This window comes from Diplotaxodon limnothrissa, linkage group LG14, assembly GCF_057381915.1.
Source record: "Diplotaxodon limnothrissa isolate DT_005_m linkage group LG14, D_limnothrissa_male_GT1.1, whole genome shotgun sequence".
Classification (NCBI taxonomy): Eukaryota; Metazoa; Chordata; class Actinopteri; order Cichliformes; family Cichlidae; genus Diplotaxodon; species Diplotaxodon limnothrissa.
In genome coordinates, this window is record NC_140609.1 from 20,346,234 (window position 1) to 20,366,334 (window position 20,101).

The following is a 20,101-nucleotide window of genomic DNA, read 5'->3' on the forward strand; positions in this document are numbered from 1 at the left end:
TTGTGCATAAATAGTGAATTGTCCTGACACAATATTGCATTTCGCTTCTGTTATTATGGTACATTAACAAAAACATATACTTTTATTCACAGGATAAAACAGTTGTTTTGTATCACTGTCCAGTACGATTACAGCATACAATATTATTGTCACTGCTACATTTCTGCGATGCTACCAGAAATTATTTCCACTACTAATTAATTACCATTGAGCTCAAAGGTCCTATTAATAAACTGTTAACGAATGTGTATTTATGACGACGATTTGTGAGACTGGTAAACTTATGATACGTACGATGGTCTTTCGTTCTACACGGTGCATTTCAAGGTCCTGCACCCATCCGTCGGTAAACTGTACCTGGGCTTGTTGCAGTGACCGGAAGTTACTAAACTTCATGAGTGTATGCACTCACTCCAAGAACCGTATAATTATAAATGTGCATATAAATATGCTACGATGAGATAGCTGACTTCATCTAACTAGCAAATGTTTTCCAGGCTACGTTGGTGATGCAGTTTTTTTTTTTTAAATGATATTTTAAAAAAAATATCATTTACTTATGTATGATATTTTTGTCATGCGATTTTAAAGCCGGTCCTACAACCGCATCCAAGAATAACATGCAGCTTATCTCAGAACTGTCGGTGAAAATTATTCTTGGAGCTAGGTTTAATTGAGCTGCATTTTAAAGAGGTGCAATTTCACAATTTGTGTATATTTTCTAAGTTCACTATTTTGTCATGTGTTGAGAAAAACACAGATTTAAAAATTACATGGTCTAATATTTACATTTAGCATAACTGCAACATGCTTTTTTTCGTTTTTTTTTTTAAAGACTCGAAAGGACTTGAAATTCAAAGTTTCAGACTTGTGACTTGACTCGGACTTTTACACCAGTGACTTGAGACTCGACTCTGACTTGCCTGACATTACTTGAGACTCGACTCTGACTTGCCTGACATTACTTGAGACTTGACTTGAGACTTGAGGATAAAGACTTGAGACTTACTTGAGACTTGCAAAACAATGACTTGGTCCCACCTCTGGTTATAAAGTTATAGTATACTGAAGTGAAAGCTACTGATCTATATATATTTTTAAGATGGATTCAGTTAAAGGGGAAAATCCAACTTGTGGTGTTAAAGTTGGATCGTAGCATGCATGTTTAACTGGAGTGTAGCAACATCTGTTGTGTTAATGTGTCATCTGATTCAGGACTCTTTAATTGGTGCTTATGATGAACTGGCAAGAAGCTGTTTCTTTAATATAACACTGAATTGTAGTGTAAATGCAGATTTTGCCACTTTTTTTTTTCCTTCAAAAAAGGTGAGAAATTTTAAAAAAAAAGTTTATTTTAAATCTTCATGATTTCTGTTTGGTTTTGTTTTTTTCCTGACCAGAAACACATCCTCCAAATCTGAAATAAAAACAATGAAGATTGATGACTTACTATTTTCTGATTTTTCCGGAACCAATCTGTAAATTTTTGAGTGCTCATTATGCTATGCTTTAATTTTATGCATGCGTGTGTCTGCTGTGTTGTTAAATTAAAAAGTATTCTTTGCATTAGCATGAACGAAATAAACACGGGATGTTGTGTGATCGTGATTAACATCTCGACCGTCTTATAACTGCGTTTATTGGAACTGTTACATCCGACCGTATCTCAACCTACAGCAGCCAAAGCTCGATATAGCGGAGGCTCACGGCTACAGAACAGATCTGCGAGACTGTCTGCCAATAATAGCAAAGAGTGAGGAGAGAACAGCACTTAGCTCGCTTACACTCCCTCTCTTCACTCTGTGCTGCTTTTTCCCCCCCTTTTACTTCCATCGTCTTTGTCTCGCCCTGTCGAACCTGCACCTTTTTATAAGGAGAAGCTTTTTCGCAGGTCAGATTGACTTTTTGTTCGCTCGACACGTAATTTATGACGCACGGGAGGATGCGTGGTGCATGCGTGCGTGCATCCCTCGCACGTGTCTGCAGGCATTGCTAATGTTTCTGAATTTGTCTCTCCTCCCACACCATATTGGCAGGTGTGTCCCGTCTGCCAAATTGGTGTATGTAAGACGCATTCAGCCAACTGTGTTATTGGTGCAGACATTTTTTTTAATGAGCGCCATCTGTGCACATCCTGCTTCAAACCAAATACTCCCCTACCTGTGTGTCTGTGTGAATAAGTGAGCGGGTTGGGGAAAGGAGGGGGACTTCAGTTGTGCGTCCCCTCTGCTTGATGTTAAGGTTTCTAATATTTTCTGTCTCGCCTGTGGCGTCTTGCAGGCTATCCAGGGGGGTATCCTGCTACAGCTCCTACCTACACCAACCTGTACCAAACAGGCAGTCCTGGGTATCCACCAGGTAAGCTCTACCCTCCTCCCCATACACAGAGAGCTCATATTTAACAAGGTAATATCTTGGGAGAAATTGTCAGTTTAGAGTAATTTTCAGAGTTAATTAGGGGCTCTTTCTCTTTTTCTAAGAAGAATAAAGGATAATTGCACTAATCAGAATCAGAATACTTTATTGATCCCTGGGGGAAATTATTTTTTGTTACAGTGCTCCATTTTAAACCAACATTAAGACAAGACAGACAATACACTAACTAAAAATAGTACAATATATACATATATATATATACATACATACATACATACATAAGTCACTCATAAATAAATAGTTGGAAAAGAAACATGTGTAGTTGTAGCAGCAAACAGTGTGTTAAGTGGATGCGTTGTACAGGGAGATGGCCACAGGCAGGAATGATTTCCTGTGTCGTTCAGTGGTGCTTTTCGGTAATCTCAGTCTCTCACTGAACGTGCTCCTGTGACTGACCAGCATGTCATGGAGTGGGTGGGAGGTGTTATCCAACATTGTCTTTATCTTGGACAGCATCCGCCTCTCCGACACCACCTTGAGGGAGTCCAGCTCCATCCCCACAACATTGCTGGCCTTACGGATTAGTTTATTAAGTCTGTTGGCATCTGCGACCCTCAGCCTGCTCCCCCAGCATGCAACAGCATAGAGGATCGCACTGGCCACCACAGACTCATAGAAAATCCTCAGCATTTTCTGGCAGATGTTGAAGGACCTCAGTCGCCTCAAAAAATAGAGACGACTCTGGCCCTTCCTGTAAAGTGCTGTGGTGTTTTTAGCCCAGTCCAGTTTATTGTCAATGTGTACTCCAAGGTATTTATAGTCCTCCACAATGTCAACACTGACCCCCTGAATTGAAACAGGGGTCAAGTGTTTCCTGGTCTTCCTGAAGTCCACGATCAGTTCCTTGGTCTTTGCCACGTTGAGCTGCAGATGATTCTGCTCACACCACGTGACAAAGGAGTCGACCACAGCCCGGTACTCTGTCTCATCATCCCTGCTGATGCATCCAACCACCGCAGAGTCATCAGAGAACTTCTGAAGATGGCAGGTCTCTGTGCAGTGGCTGAAGTCTGTGGTGTAGAGGGTGAAGAGGAAGGGGGAGAGGACAGTCCCCTGTGGTGCCCCTGTGTTGCTGATCACCTTGTCAGACACACACTGTGGGAGACGTACATATTGTTGTCTTCCTGTCAGGTAATCAACAATTCAGGACACCAGAGAAGCATCCACCTGCATCGCTGCTAACTTATCACCCAGGAGGGTCGGCCTGATGGTGTTGAAAGCACTGGAAAAGTCAAAAAACATGACCCTCACAGTGCTCGCCGGCTGGTCCAGATGGGTGTAGACACGATTGAGCAGGTAGATGATGGCGTCCTCTGTTCCGAGACGAGGCTGATAAGCGAACTGAAGGGGATCCAGGTGTGGTCTTACTATGGGTCGCAGCTGGTCCAGGATGAGCCTTTCCAGGGTCTTCATGATGTGGGAGGTCAGTGCCACGGGCCTGTAATCCTGGGGGCCACTGGGACGTGGCGTCTTTGGTACAGGGCCGAGGCATGATGTCTTCTACATCACCGGGACCCTCTGCAGACTCAGACTCAGCATAAACAGTTTATGAAAGACTCCACACAGCTGGGGGGCACAGGTCTTGAGGACAAGGGGACTCACTCCGTCTGGTCCAGCAGACTTGCCTGAGTGAAGTCTCCTCATTTGCATCTCAACCTGGTATTGAGTGAAGGTGATGGGTGGGGGAGGGGTGTCAGGAATCTCACAGGAGGCAACATGTGAAGAGAGAGGCTGGCACAGTGGTGTGGCTCTGGATTCCAGGCTGACTACAGGTGAGGTTGTGGGGGTAGGAGCAGACACTGTGGTGTCGAATCTATTGAAAAACAGATTCAACTCATTGGCTCTATTCTCACCTCCCTCAGTTCCCCTGCTGTTGGTTGGCCTGAATCCAGTGATGGTCTTCATGCCCCTCCACACCTCTCTCATGCTGTTCTGCTGGAGTTTCCACTCCAGCTTCCTCCTGTAATTGTCCTTAGCCTCTCTGATCTTGTCCTTTAGTAACACCTGGATCTTCCTCACCTCCTCTTTGTTGCCCCCTCTGAAAGCCAAGGAACCATTGAAGTTTGTGTGCACGATGCAAGACACACACTGATGAATTCAGACAAATCATTATCATGCAGCTACAAGTATTAAGCTACTAGACTTTTCTTCTGCCTGCCTTTGCTGGGTTGATTTATTTGCCTGGTTCTGCCAGAGGTTTCTTCATGTTAAAAGGGTTTTTTTTCCTTCCCCCCTATGAGCGAGCAGTTAGTGAGAAGTTTGTTGGTTTTTACTCTGTATTATTCTAGGGTCTCACCTCATAATATAAAGTACCTCAAGGCGACTGTTATTGTGATTTGGTGCTATATAAATGAAAATGAATTGAATTGAATACAAGATTAGAATAGTTAAAACATGAGAAACGATTTATATTAAGGCAAAGCAACGCAGAATGGAAAATAGACAAATGCTTTTACAAATAATTTCTGTCATGCTTCATTTGGCTCCCGAGTAAGTAACAGTAACATCGACCAGGCTCAAAATACAAGGCGGCCACATCACATCCACATGGTTGTGATTGTTTAAAAACACTAATGATTTTATCAACTTGGGAAAGTAAAGTAAAATACAAAATATGGAGAACATATATGTAGTTTTAGTAGTTTAGTAAAAAAAAAAAAGGTATTCTAAGTTGCCCGATGAACTACTGAAGGGCATGTTTACTGAGACTCTGAATGTCTACATGACTGTGTGTGCATTAAGTCAACACGACAGTCTCACACCAGTTTATTAAAAGCTTGTGACATTTCAATTTTTTTTTGTTCCTGACCACAGTTTCCTCATATCTACATGTAAACAAAGTAGAAGATTTTTTTGTTTTGTTCTAAGAGAACTACATGACTACATTTTTGCCACTCATGCTATTTTTAATTCAGTTTTATTTATATAAAATCAGTTCATCACAACAGCAGCCAAGAGGCGCTTTAACTTCCTTAATAAAACTGCTCTGTTAAGTTTAGCCAGTAAAAGCACTTCAATCATTGTTTGGGTCAAACTACAACCGCTGCCCCTTTTTTCTTTTTCTTTTTTTAAAGACTTGTTGGTTGTCAGGGTGATGCGTCCTCGCTGAAAGCCTCACGACAGCATACGAGCTACAGGCTGCTCAAAGCATAATTCCAACTGAAATACAAGAATTTAAGAGGAATGCTGACTTTAATGGCAAAAAATGTGACAATTCATGTCCGTGTGAATAAAATAAAATTTAAAAAAAGTCTTTTCTCTCGTTTTACCACGAGACCAAGCTGGTTAGGAGTGGTTACGCCCACACGCAGAGTGAAGCAGCACAAAGGAGAGAAACTAACATGACTTAAAATGACAGCAAGATTACAGGAGAGAACCTCACACTGAGGTGGAGTTAAATGGGTACATAAATTCACAAGCCTTCTTTTCCTAGCATACGTGCTTTTTCATCCCTGCATTGGTGAATTTGAGTCCAGTGCTATTACTGTTCCTAGTTTGCTCGTTGTGAATTCTGCCGTGATGCAGAAATGATCATTAAAAACTCAGAACCGAGTGTTTGTGAAATGCCTTGAAAAGCCTGAACAAACTGCGCCTCCAATTTATCTTAATAATTTTCAGAAATGTTTTTATCTTCCTGATGAGTAATCTGTAACCGCGCAGTCTGGCAGCTGAGTAATGTGATGGTGTGAAATGAACGTTAGTCAGTGTTAAGGTTAAGGTTGTCTAACACTTAATGTATTGAATAAATTACACACTGATGACATTTTAATTTAAAGAGGATCCATCACTGCTACTGCGGCACTGCAGCGCTGCGTAGAGATGCAATGAGTTTGTCCGTTTATGATGCGTGTTTAACCTAAAGCAAATACAGTTTCCTACATATTTAATGGTTATCAGAGTCACGTGCGGTTACAATTAAGTTACGAACCAAACCATGCTCATAAAAATTGACGGAGCATTACCATCACTCATGCAGTTACAATGTTGTTTAGAGCTGCACACAGACTCGAGTCGTTTAAAGGCAATATGAATTAAGTGATGATCTCAGCCTAAAGGGGCATTAATGGCGAAGGAGTGGGAAGCTAGCCAGTAGCAGCTGCTAGTGCCCATATAGCAGCAAATGCGTGCTCTGTTGGGGTTCATTGTGTGGTCCCCTCAGCAGATGGGACTACAGTTGTGCTTTCCTGATATGCATGTATAGATGGTTTAGGTTTGGTGATTGCAGGCTTTCTTGTAGTCCAAGTGTAAGAAAAAAAACATTTATTACATTGTTTGAAAGCATTAAATTCATCGTTCTGCTCATTCGGGATATCAATTTTTCAATCTTGTGCAGATTTGTGGTAATAAAGGTAATTATACAGTAATGCAATTTGATCTGATTGGGGGTAGGCGAGGAAGGAAGTCAACAAGGATTGTTCAACGTTGAGCAATTAAATAAAAAGATTTAAAAAAAAAAAATAACCAAAAGAGTAGGAATGGTGAAATGAATGGGACTGATAATGAGCTCAGGGAAAAATAAATAAATGATTTGTAGTGTCAGCAAGATGTTTTTATTTAATGGAGTCTTTGAACACATGCATTGTTACTGAATTCAGAGATAATGATGTGTTTTTATAACAGCAGTAAAGATGTGATATATAATCATGCAAGAATCTATTAATTGCTTTAAATTTTGATTAAAGTACCTTTCAGAAAAAAAATGCTACTGGACGTATGGATTAAATTTAATTTCCTCAGCAGGGAGCGAAGATAGCGACTGAAATTGTTTTCTATTGTCTTAAATATTGAGTGTGGTACTCGAGCAGAGAGGGTGGGGGTTGTACTTTTCATCTGTGCCGCTTTTGAAGCTTCCTCCCCTTGTTCCCTCCCTGAGTTTGTTTTCCGTCTTTTGGAAGTCTAACCAATATCAGGTATGCTTTGGCAAAGCTCTGTCAGCTTTGTTCCAGCCGAAACCCGAGACTCATTATCAGGGTTGTTTTGGTTTGGGGTTTTTTTTTTTGTTTTTTTTTTGTTTTTGTTTTTTTTGTGTGTGTGTGTGTGTGTGTGTGTGTGTGTGTGTGTGTGTGTGTGTGTGCTTGACTGCAGATATCTTACCCTTTACTCCACAGTGGTTAATTTATGGGGAAATTAAAATGTTTAGATTTTGTATCAGTGACAACAATGAATCGGCCAGACAAGCCAGCCTCCGTCTGATTAGAAAACGTGTCTTGGTCATTATTTCTCAAGACCGCTGAGGAGACAAAGTGTTTTCTATCAGCAGGGCTTTTGTGTGATTGTCACGCACCATTGTCCTTTAATGCCCTGCATGCATGTTAGTGCAAAGAATGAATGTGAGAGCATGTGTGTACACACACACACACACACACACACACACACACACACACACACACACAGACTTTTAGCCACAGAGCAGCGCCAGCATCTCTTTGTTCCCTTGTCCTTGTGTGAGAAAAGTGCTTTCATAAGCTCCACAGCAGCAGCAACTAGCTAGTAGCATGTTTGACCTTCAGGCTCCTCCAGGTGGCGGCTCAGAGGTACTACACCCCCAGAGATCAGAGCGGACATGAATGCAGCGGTCTGAGCCAGATTCCTTTACTGTCCCCAACGTCATGCTTTTCATCCAGTGACGTAGCGTCAGCTACAGGGGGGATACTATGTGAAATGATGTTGCAGCTCTGCTGTGGTTGTTGGTTTCAGCGTATACTGCAGAATATAATCTGTGAAAAAAAACCTGAAAATACCTCACATACAGTCAGTAGATGGCTTTTTCAATACACAGTGCAAAGCCCCTATCTTCAAAGCTCGTGCTTAAACTGGATAAATATACATAAACTGTCAGCTTTATTGTTTCGATATTCAAATCCCATCAAAAGATGGCAGTCGTCCCCATCTGGTGGATTTTATAGGAAATGCAAATAATGAGATGTGAGGATGAGTGCTAAAAGGGTGAGTCTGTACTCTCTTTGGTTGCTGCTGCTCCCCCTAAACATAGAAACACACACAACAATGAAATGTTTAAGGTATAGAGTTACTCATAAAAACCCAGTGTGAGAGCTCAACTGACTAAAGACAGTGTGGAGAATTCAATCTCATTATTCTAATGTGTTATTGACGTGTAAATAAGAAACTCTCCTAGATTTAAGAAGACCTCTTCTTGGTGAGCTGGTAAATTTATGTTGTATTTCTCTTTTCTTTCGTTGTATAGGATATACTCCAGCAGGAACTCCATACAAAGTGCCCCCCACTCAGTCAAATGGAGCCCCTCCTCCTTATACTCCGACCCCTACCCCGTACCCGACAGCTATGTACCCCATCCGCAGTGCCTACCCTCAGCAGAACCTATACACACAGGTGAGGATGTCTGGAGTGAGTGGAAAATGTTGATGGGGTTTGTTGCTGCAGCTGCTCGGCTGCCATAACCGTTTAACGCAGCCACTCCAGTAAATACATTTGTGCTGCCTGCTCAGTCTGCGTCGTTTTACTCTGTATTAAAAACAATTAGGCGAAGCGTTTGTGACAGTAAATGGTCTGTCACATGGCTGTTGATTCTCCTCGTTTAAATTCAGAGCACTTATCATGTTCATAGGTAGCTTCTGTTCTGCAGAATTGGACTGTTGAGTGAAAAGCGCATTTCTCCAGCCTACAGGGACACTGTTTGGATACAGAACATGTCACTCTCTACCATCAGCGAGGGCTAAAGAACCCTCTCTTTATTTTCTAATGTCCTTAGACAACCGTGACCTGGATGAATGAAAACACAGACATTTGACGTTGGCTGATTTTTTGTTATGGCACACTTTAGCCGGTAGTAACACGCTTGGTTATCCAAAAATGCGGGGAAATAAACATTCGCTATTATTAAATTAGAAAACCGATTGAATTGAACTTGGTTTTGAGATTCAGTCGCACACAATAAAACAACAATAAGGCAATCATGTTGTTGTTTTGTAATTTGGTGCTTTGAAAAGTGCAGTGGAAAGAAGAGACGGCTTCAATTTCTGTCCATTTCAAAGTATTGTGTTTCAGTCTGTTTTGCTTGTTCTTGTAATGCAAAATCACTTGAAGTTTCTTCTGCTAAGATGTTTTGTAATCATTGAAGGTTTTCCGATGTTTTGTCCTGACAGGGAGCGTACTACACCCAGCCAGTGTTTGCCGCTCAGCCACATGTGATCCATCACACCACCGTGGTGCAGCCTAACAGCATCCCCTCCACAGCCCTCTACCCGGCCCCTGTCCCTGTACCTGCTCCTCGCAACAACGGCATGGCTGCCATGGGGATGGTAGCTGGGACAACCATGGCCATGAGCGCAGGTATGAAAGCAACTGTGAACTCTTTCCATGTGGGCCTAATATGGTACCAACATAATAACTGTTCTTCACTCTCGACCATAATTTGTGATGGCTCTACTGGAGGAGACACAAATCCCTTTGGAGCTGTGTCAGGAGGGCATCTGATGTGTTTTTTTGTAGTAATCTTATTATTACGGCACTGATGAAAGCTTTTGAATTTGTTTGCTTAAAAAAAGCTGTAGCATTAATTAAAGGATCGTTTTCTTCATCTTTGCCCCCCGAGAAGGTAAAGAAAAATGAAAATGTGTGATTTTGTTGCCCACCTGTGATGGGTGAAAGTGCAATAGCCCTGATAGTATCTGTGAAGATGGTGCAGGCCAATGCGTGTTGGTGTATTTTAAATGTTTTTAGCAAAGACCCTTTGTTACCTTTTTAGTCCTACCTTAAGTCCCTGGACTTAAAAAAACATTTTATTCTTTATTTTATTGCCTTTTTGCTGCAAAAAAACAAAAAGAAGTGCATGATTGGTAGATGCAGCTCAGGTACAAATTGATTTTGCATCCTTGGTGGTGTTTTCTTTGTGTAGGGACTCTGCTGACAACGCCACAACACCCCCCAATTGGAGCACACCCAGTTACTGTGCCAACCTACAGGCCCCAAGGGACACCTGGGTACAGCTACGTACCGCCTCACTGGTAGAGCCCATCCATCATGTAAGTATCTCCCCTCCTGATGTTTCAGATCCTCCTCTTTAAGATGTTTCTGTGCTCCATCTGGTGGTTCCTCCTTTTCTTCCCCTCCTCTCCACCTTTTCCTTTCCTCATCTCATCCCCGTCTCTCTCGACTTTAACAAACTGCGCTGCCTCGCCATTTTTTTCCCCTTCTTCCCTCAGAGGTCTGAGGCAGTCTTAACTCAATCACCTATGTGTTCCTCTGCTTTTCTTTCCCACCAGATCTGGAGTCCACCATCGTATGCAACTGCTCGAATCTTACCGCGAGCTCCCGTCAGTAATCACGGGAACTCTGCATCTGTCTGCAAGAACAAACCTAAAGTGCAACAGCCACTTTACTATCATTGTTATTATGCGACATTCTCTAACATTTTTACAAAAGCTGCTTTTTCTTTGTTTTTCTTTTTTCCTTTTCATCTGCCAACCAATCATTATCTTATTTTGTATTGTTATTTTATTTCATTTCCTCATTTTCCTTTGCTGTGTCTGTCATTGGAACTCCAGAAGGACTCTTGACCAATCACGGGTGTCGAGCGCTCCTGTTACTGTGTTGTGCTGGTGTGTGTATGTGTGCGTGTGTGTGTGTGTGTGTGTGTTTCTGCCTGCTGCAACTCAGCTGGCTGGAGAATATTGGGCACTTATTCTTCTTCATCTCCATTGGTCACAAAGACTTATTGACTTATGCTGCCAAATTTTTTAATGACTAGATATCAGCACAGGGTTTCAACACAACTAGGATTTTAGTTTTACAGATTGTTGATTTTTAATGTTCCTTCTTTTTGCTACACTCAGATGAGTTACCTTACTTTGCAGTCTCTCCCCCCAAATTCTTCCTCATCCTTTTTCAGTTTGATCTCGGTCGTCTTCCAGTGTAGCTGTGTCCAGCAGTAGTTTGTCATCCCAGTTGTTACACCTCCATAGGAGTGCTATGAGCACTGACCAGCCATCACCTGTAATGCTACGCGTCACATTTTTTGTCTGCTTTAGCATTGTACCTAGTACAAACATCATGCTACATACTATGCAGGCTAGTATGTTGTAACACTATCAAAATTTTATCCTAGCTATAGAGGACGTTCCTGGGTGGTTTGGGTCATGTCAGCTTTCTTTCTGTGGTTAGAGTAGGTAAGTACATTTAAAACCTTAAAAAAATACAGCTATACTAACAGTGACAACAGCTTGGACGGTCGTGCACACTTTCTGACACACACACACACACACACACACACACACACACACACACACACACAGGGGCTCCTGTTGTGTTTTGGGAAACACCGTCACTTAGTGGCGCTTATTGTACAGTACCTCCAGTTATGTTTTAGCTGGTGGACACACACGCACGCACACACACGCACACATGGATTTCTGGGGTGTGCATGGGAGACACAGCCAGCAGTGATGGAGTTTAAAGGGATCGGTGGTGATGTCGGAGGAGAGCCGGAAGGAATGAGAACAGTAGACAAGATGACATATTCACAGCTGTCATCTTAAGGCACAAGAGAGTTAAGTTTGTTACTCGCCTGCAAGGAGGTGCACAAACAGACGGCTCTTTTGTGCTGTATGTGATGCACATTGATTTTTCTCACTGTGAATATATCATCTCGTCCTCCTCCTTCCATTTTCCAGACGAGGACTAATAACCAAACGGCCTGCAGATGAGAGCCCAGACTATTGAATTTTTTTATTAAATAATGGGCCTGTCAGATAAATATCATTGGATAGATGAATAGAATTCAATCTAGTCCATCCGTCTAAATGTTATGCACATCACAGCCTTCTGATTGGACGCAGTCTGTTAATAATCTGTTCAGCATATAAGGTCCATGTTGCAGCACGGCTTTTTAGTCATGTAGCTTGAAGTGCCCAGTTACGCTTGTATTCACAATTATTTTTTCCACTTCATTGATTTTAAAGTTAAACAAATTAAAAACAACAACAACAACAACATGTTTTTTTTAGTCACACATTAGTTCCCACAGTGCTTCAGCAACTTTGTCATTCTCTCTCCGAAACACTCGGTTTTGGCTCCTGGCTCTTGAAATCTTCACTGTACCCAGACTGTATAAAAGATGGATGGATACTGTGACGTCTCATGTTTGTTTAAGCCCCATTTTGCAAAAGAATGGATGTTACAAGGAGTCGTGGGTCTGACTGGGAAACTGTATTTTATTGGTTTTTGATTGGCAAGTCATTAGCCCATGGGCAAGCAAATAATCATCATTTTAAAAAAATAAAAAAATAAATAAAATCACCAAGATTTACAGAACAGACTTTTTTGTTCAGTGTGACTCAAAGTGAGTTGATGAGCCTGTGAACTTCTTTAGGACCACAAGTGTTTTTGCAGCCACAGCTATCGCCATCTGCTGGTCTTTAGATAGAATGCAGATTTAAAGGAGTTTGACAATCAAACTTGGTCACATTCATAACTGGATGCTCCTCTAAGAGCCATCAAATACTAACAAACTTTTAGCTTCAGCCAGATTTTCTCATCTCTGAACTTTAATGTCAGGAAATTGAAAATATGACAGTCTTGTTAGATGTTTTTGTGGAATTATTTCACCCATTTCTTCTTGTGTTTTTATGTTAGAAAGAAGAACTTTATTGGTAATTTGTCTACAGTCAAATACAATACAGATCGAGTAAATATTTATACCTGTGCGCCATGCTAAAATGAAACATGTAGGGTTCATTATTGTTGTGGAGACAAATGTAATTCAGCAGAAACTGATCATTTTGTACAAGAACTCAACAAAAAGGTCATAATAGGCGAGTAGGTGGGGTGTTTGTTTGTTTTTTCACTTCTTGGTTTCTAGGCCAAGATTATGGCTGTTACATAGTGACATAGATATGTAACACAAGAAGAGCCTAGGCTACAGCCAAAGCATTTCCATGGCAGTGTTTTCAGGGAGAGAATGACTCCATTCGGTGAGAACATTGGGCTATGTAAGCAAATCTAAACACAGATACGTAATAGTGGCACTTTAAGTCTTTGTGTATTGGTCCTCGTCAGTGTGGGGTAGTCGTGATCGTGGTGGGATTTACTTTTAGGTGAGGCCTGTGGCATTTTTTCAGGATTTACAAGAAGAAAAAAGCTCAAAGGAGAACTTCACATTCCTGTGAGGGTAGATTGGTCTTTTAAAAAAAGCATTTAGCGCACGGGTATGTGGATGAAGTGGTTTGATATTGCAATAAAATAAGAGGGGAATGCCTCCAACTTTAACGTACAGTAATTATTTTATCAGCATTTTGAATTGATTTTCTTTTTTGGGGGGGTTTAAATAAACAAATGCATATTGTTGTAATCTCTAAATATGGATTCAAGGCTCCGTATGCAGCCGCCTTTCAATAATTATTACAGTTACTGCTAAGAAAAGTAGACATATCAAATTTTTTTGAAGTATTGAATAACATTGTGAGGAAATATTGCACAACATAAGACAAAAAAAAGAAACTTGACTATACTACTATAATTTAATGCTAAGTAACAGGTACCTAGACTTTGTAGTGCAAGACGGAGGAAGAAGCAATTTATATCCTAATTAAAAATAAAACAATAAGGTCGAGTGTTTGAGGTATTCTTAGTCCAGATGTTTGTACACTAGTATGTTAATTCTCAAGAAAATATCGCATAATTCCGCTGTCGGAAGAAAAGCGCCTACGTTTGGGCCCCGTTTTTAAAGCGACTCTTGTATTTTAGCCGATATCAAGTGGGTGTTTTTAGCATGAGAGTGAGGAAATGACGCCGCTTAAGGATCTTGTACATTTTAATTTAAAGCTGGTGAAACTTCACAAGTTCACAAACTACATTTTCTTGCGACAGCAGTGATGTTACTCCATTAGGATTTATTTAACCAACCACTACTTTTTGTCAGTATTTCTCAGTTAAATCTTGTTTCCTTTCTTCTTCTTCTTTCCCTATGGTCAATTGAGCATAATGGGTATGCATAATATTCAGGTGTATTTCACTATAGCATTGGATTTCTAAGTTTAAAAAACATGCAGTATATTTATACAGCAAGTGGTACAGTAATGTATTTCTAGCTAAGCATGGTTGCATCAGTGTGGCAGCTACTGTTTGTGCTTTTAATATATATATATATATATTATTTTTTGTTTTTGTTTTACCTCTTCTGCATCTGTCCGCTTCATATCCGTTTCTATAGGAGGGAGTGGAGTTCACACAAGGTCTTTACATAAAACTGTGGGATTTCTTATCACCAGATTCCCATTGAAATTACAGACGTTACGATATGTTACAAAAAAAAGCTAAAAAAGAGGATCGGTGACAGAACTGAAATGGATGCCTTTAGAATCAGTTTTCCTTTTTTTCTGTCCGTTTCTGTTTTGTGGGTTCAAAGAATTGTATTGAATGATGTCTTGAAAACCCTCAGCCTCTGTGCCCTTTGTTCTGTGCCATATTTCACCAGTTGTTGTTCGATAAATATTACTTTGTTCTCCTAAGTGGTGAATTCTGAGTCCTCGTTGCGTCTGGCTTCATGTGAATCTGTTTAGTTTTGGGTTTTTTTCCCATATTGCTGTCCTGTTTCTCACGCTGTTGATGCATATTGTCTGCCTGACTCTTAACTTTTGCTCCTCTCCTCTCTGGGTTTACCCCCGTTTTCACTTTGTGCCCACTCGGCATTCCATTACACATCTGGTTTCATCACATTCAGGGATGCAAAATGATGTCGGATCATATATTGTTTCCTCCCGTCTTCACTCTTAGCACTTGTTTTTTTTTTTTTTTTTTAACTCTCATACCTTTCTGTGCCAACCTGCCTAAAGTTTGCATCCCTCACCTCCCCGTCTGAACTGCAGAAGCGATGGTTGTTACATCGACGCCTTTTTAAACACTAGATGTCGCTGGTGACAAAGTCTAATGTGGCATCTGTGTCTGATGGCTTTGAGCCTTTTTAATCATTTGCATGTAAAACTCACAATTAAATGTCACCTTTGAACACTTTCTCAAATTGCTGTAGGTTTATTGGGAGATAGTTTTAGATGTCTGGACAACCAGAACATCACTAAAAATACAGACCTGTATTTTTGACCTTTTTTTTTGATTGTGGAACAAAGTTCAAAAACAAATTATTTTGTTTTAATGTGGAGACCCAGTGAAGAGGCTGGGAACAGTTTCAGTTTTGTTTAGTTTTTTTCCAGAGTGATGAAACTGCTTCCTCATTTCACTCCATTCCTTGTTTCATTTATTTCAATTTGCACTTAAGTGAAAATGGGCAGTTGCACACTTTGCAGCGTGAGGGGGGCGGGTGTGCAAACTTGTCTTAACCGTGACTCTGCTTCACCGCGTCATCCGTCAACCTGTAGATTTCCAAACCTTTTTTGCTTTTATTTTCTTTCTTTTTTTTATCTTGACAGTGAAAATGTGACTAGAAGCATTTCATAACACCTATCCTCTCTTCCATTTCCCCTCCCCTTCTCTCTCTTTTTTTTTTTTTTTTGTTGTTTTTTGTTTTTGCCTTGCAGTTGCAAAGTCTTAGTTTTTCACAAGTATAAACTAAAACACTACTATCAAAGTGAATAGTAGGCTCTTAAATGTCTTCAATGTTCTGCCGCAGCTTTTTAATTTCAACTTGTCAGAGATATCTCTTAGTTTGATTTGACACTAAATGTGATGCAAAAAGTGGAAATTCCTTGTCTTCCAAAAAAAACAACAAAAAAACAAAAGAAGAAGAAAAAAAAAACTGCTTGCATCCCTCTGGATCAAGTACGATGAACAACCCCATCTTTGGAAGTTTTAGTTTGGTACCCAGTTTGCACATGCTATGGTATATCTGTTACCGTAAGGTTGTGTTTGAAACTGAAGCCCAACGTCTGTTCAGCGTTGAGAGAAGTGAATTGTATGTTAGCTATTTGGTCCAGAGTGAAGGACCTGCGTCAGGCTTGTGATATGAAGTGTAAATCTGTTTTCTTTTTTTTTTCTTTTTTAAATTTCCTCTTTTTTTTTCTTTTTTTTTTATTATTGTTTTTTTTTTTTTTTGTTGTTGAGGGTTTTGTTTTGTTTTGTTTTTTTAAAAGATCAGTTAGTGATCTTAGTACTATAACTAAGCCAAGTTTGTAATTGTATATTTACTGTAAAATGTAGAACATTGAATAACTATTAAAATTTTCCTATAAAAGGAAGACTTATTGTGTGTGTGTGGCCTTTTTTTTCCTGGTTGTGTTGTCATGATATAATTTTTTTTATTGTTGGGTATATTTTATAAAACACTGTTTTTTGAGATTCATCAAAATATGCACAAAGAGAGAAATCAAGTCATAAACCCTCACCTAATTCTAGTGTTTTATTCATCATAACTTTAGCAGGTCTTAACATTACGTAAGTACAACCTCAGATGAAAGCCATAAAACTACGTACGCCCTTACTGATTCTATAGTAATTAGGAGGGTAATTAACTGCCACATGCTTCTAATCAAGTCCACTCATCAAATATGAGCACAACTATAAACGCAGAAGTTTTGGCAGTTTGCTGGCCTGAAGCATTTAGGTGTGTCACAACAGTGCCAAGCAGGAAAGATGGCAGCAATGGAAGCAATTGTTGCTGTGTGTTAGTCTGGGAAGAGTTTTAACGTCATTTCCCAACAATGTTTTTTTTTTTTTTTTTTCTTTGCCGCCTGTCCCATTTGGTTCTTTAGCCATCAGAATTGTTGTCTGAAGACCAACAAGGATACCCAATGGATTTACTTTGCCAAATGGATCATCGTGGCATTGCCGTATTGGTCCATTTGGTCGATCTTTGTTTTTATTATTTATTATATTTTATTTTCAGATGTTACAGACGGGACAGACATGAGTGAGAGATAGGAAAGGGTGAAAGAAAGAGGAAGGAAAGGAAAAACAGAAGGGGAGAGGGACAGTGAGAAAGGGGGGGAGAAAAAAAATAAAAATCTCCTGGATCACCTGTTGAGAGAAGAATAGAAAACAAGCAAAAAAAAGACAAAAAAAAAAACAAAGCAACATACTAAACACAACACCATCGCATTAATCTAGCTAAGTGTAAACAGCAGTAAATACTAAATATTCAATGTTGTTGTGCAGCACGCAGGACAGATGTGCTTCGAAGTAGCAGCCAAGAAAGGTGTAATTTGGGTCTACGAGCAGTGAACACCCGTGTGCATACCTGTGTGGATCAGCGCGCTTGTATTCCAAAGGCTTCTCCATGTAACGATCTGCTAGGGAGTGTGGGGGGGCCACAGCCCCGTCCTCCAGGGTGTGAAGCAGGTATGGAGGAGATCAAAACTCCAGACATCCAGAGGCCCCCAGAACACAAGAAACCATGGAAGACCAACAGAGGGGCAGCCGCGCCACTGTTCCAGTAAGAGCTGAGGAGAGTCCCAGATGAGGGTTCACTCAGCAGCCGCGGAGCAGAAGCCAGGGGGAGTTGCAGTGACGCGCCCGTGAGCTCCGCCGGCCGCCAGCTGTGCCTGAGTGACCGAGCCCCAGGCCGAGAGGCCGGGGGCACCCCACCCCCGAAGGGGCCCGAGCGAGCCCCAGGCTCCAGGCCCCGATAAGCGGCCGCCAAGGAGTGAGCCGGTGTGTACCTGGACGCCCACCCCCAGACACAAGGAACCACCAACGCACCGACACCTGAGGGAGTCCGCCACCGGCAGGGGAAGTGGTGGTGGGTGGAGATAGGCCTCCAAACCTTGGAGGGCCTGAGGTGTCCCCAGAGAGGTGGCGTCTGATACCCAGCCTGACATATAGACACAGACATACAGGCACACACAGACACAAACATCCATTCCCCCCCCTCATGCTCTCATATGCACTCACTCCACACTAAACCAACGTGGAGACAGACATAAAGAGACGCTGTACACACGATCACGATCACACTCCCCCAAGCGTACTCTACAAACCGGGTCTAGGTACCCTTGCCCCTGGAGGGGGGAACTGCACCCAGACCCAGGTGGTGTTTCCCAACAATGTTAAGTCCATCATTCACAAGCGCAAAACATTCAAGACAGTTGCAAGTCTTTCCAGTCCCAGCAAATTCACTACTTCCAGTTTTCCAAAACCCCATAAACCACAAAATGCTCAATTAAAAAACAAAAGCAGAACAAAAACAAATTGTATGTGAAAAAATGTTTATCTTGTGTATGCAGATTGCAGGCAGTGAGCAAGAGCTTCTTCATTTAGAATGAGTATGATTTATGAATTGGAGAAGTGAAGTGCAGATGTTTGTTCTTAATGCACAAATTTCTCATACCAGCTGTCAAGCACAGAGGTGATGATTTGGGCTTGCTGGGCACCTTCATTATTTCAACCATGAACTTCTCTGTAAACCAAAGTATTCTAAAGTCAAATATGAGGCAACTTAAGCCAGCTAAAGCTTGGCTTAAGTTAGGAGATGGAGCAGAACAATGACGCATCAACAAATGCCTGCAAAACCTCAATGAACTGAAGCAACATTATTATATCCCCCATGATAATCTTAGAGGCTGATTGGCTGGTTGTACAAGCTGTTGTATTATGGGATGCACTCAGTTTTTCACACACTGCTGCATTTTAACCTAAAATGCTAAATAAATGCATTACAGGTCATGTGTTGTTCATCTGATCGTTCATCACCAGATCGTTTTTTCTCGTACGTCCTGTTGTATCACACCTTACAACTAAAAGAGGGTGTGTTTTCTTTATGACTGTATTTCTCTGCATGTCCAGGCAGACAAAAAGAAGGAAAAAACCCCCACCTGCTTATGTTTCTGGAAATTTTCTCCTAAATTGGAGTAATGGGTGACGATCTAGCTCGCTTTGTTGTACTAAGCTCTGGGTGTGACGTTTTCTAGCTGTAGATGTCTGCATGTGAACAAAACTAATCTTTGTCTTACTATACTTCCCATTTCTATTGTGTAACTCCTCAAGTTAAAAATGGAAATGCACAAAATTGTAGCCATAATAGCAAATAGTGCATTGTACCTTCTGTTTTTATCATTAATTTCTCCTTTTCGTTTTGTCTTGATGCTTTTTTCCCCCTCCCACAAAAGTACCTTCAAAAAAGTGGAAGAATGAGGATGTGTTATTTCCCGTGTAGCAAAAAAAAAAAAAAAAAGAGATAGTGAAAGAATACTCAACTCTTTCACTTCTCTGTAAGCCCACAGAGATCTGACTGGCTTGAGCAATACAACCACCAGTCAGGCGTGCACTGAGCAAACACTGACACCTCTTTTATGCACAATGCCCCACCAAACACACACACAAGGCCTTGAGTAATAAGTGCACAAGGGGAAAAAAAGATGTGTCAAAATATATTTGGGCTTTAATGGTAATGATCACGGTGGCCATTGCAAATCCAAATAACTGATGCCTTATTAGGAATGTTGATTCCATCTTCCTCTGCATGGACCTTTGCAGGATTGAGCAACAATCCAGAGAAAGTGGAGTGGAGATTTGTCACAGCTTTGTCTCTCCTCTTCCTGGAGAGAAACACTTGCATACTTGTCTCACGCATGCATTTATGAGTTTCTTTATTTATCACTATTTATTAAGGGAAGAAAGATGTCAGAACATACTTGGATTCTAAGTTTCCAAGATTCCCCCGGTCATAAATTATGAATTAACTTAAATTAACCACACTTTATGAGAACTTGAGTTTAATTTCACTTGCCATATCCATGTCTGA

The 20,101-nt window shown here is 40.9% G+C and overlaps 1 protein-coding gene across 2 annotated transcripts in view; it reads left to right on the forward strand.

The window, feature by feature from the left end:
* fam168a (family with sequence similarity 168 member A) overlaps positions 1–16,465 on the forward strand; it is a 48,035-nt gene extending 31,570 nt beyond the window's left edge. For both annotated transcript variants that reach the window (XM_085370798.1, XM_085370799.1), the window contains 5 exons: positions 2,281–2,358; positions 8,642–8,787; positions 9,561–9,747; positions 10,313–10,439; positions 10,680–16,465. In XM_085370798.1, coding sequence (XP_085226924.1) covers positions 2,281–2,358; positions 8,642–8,787; positions 9,561–9,747; positions 10,313–10,425 — 524 coding nt within the window. In that variant the 3' untranslated portion in view covers positions 10,426–10,439; positions 10,680–16,465. The remainder of the gene's footprint in view (positions 1–2,280; positions 2,359–8,641; positions 8,788–9,560; positions 9,748–10,312; positions 10,440–10,679) is intronic.
* The last annotated feature ends 3,636 nt before the right edge of the window (positions 16,466–20,101 follow it).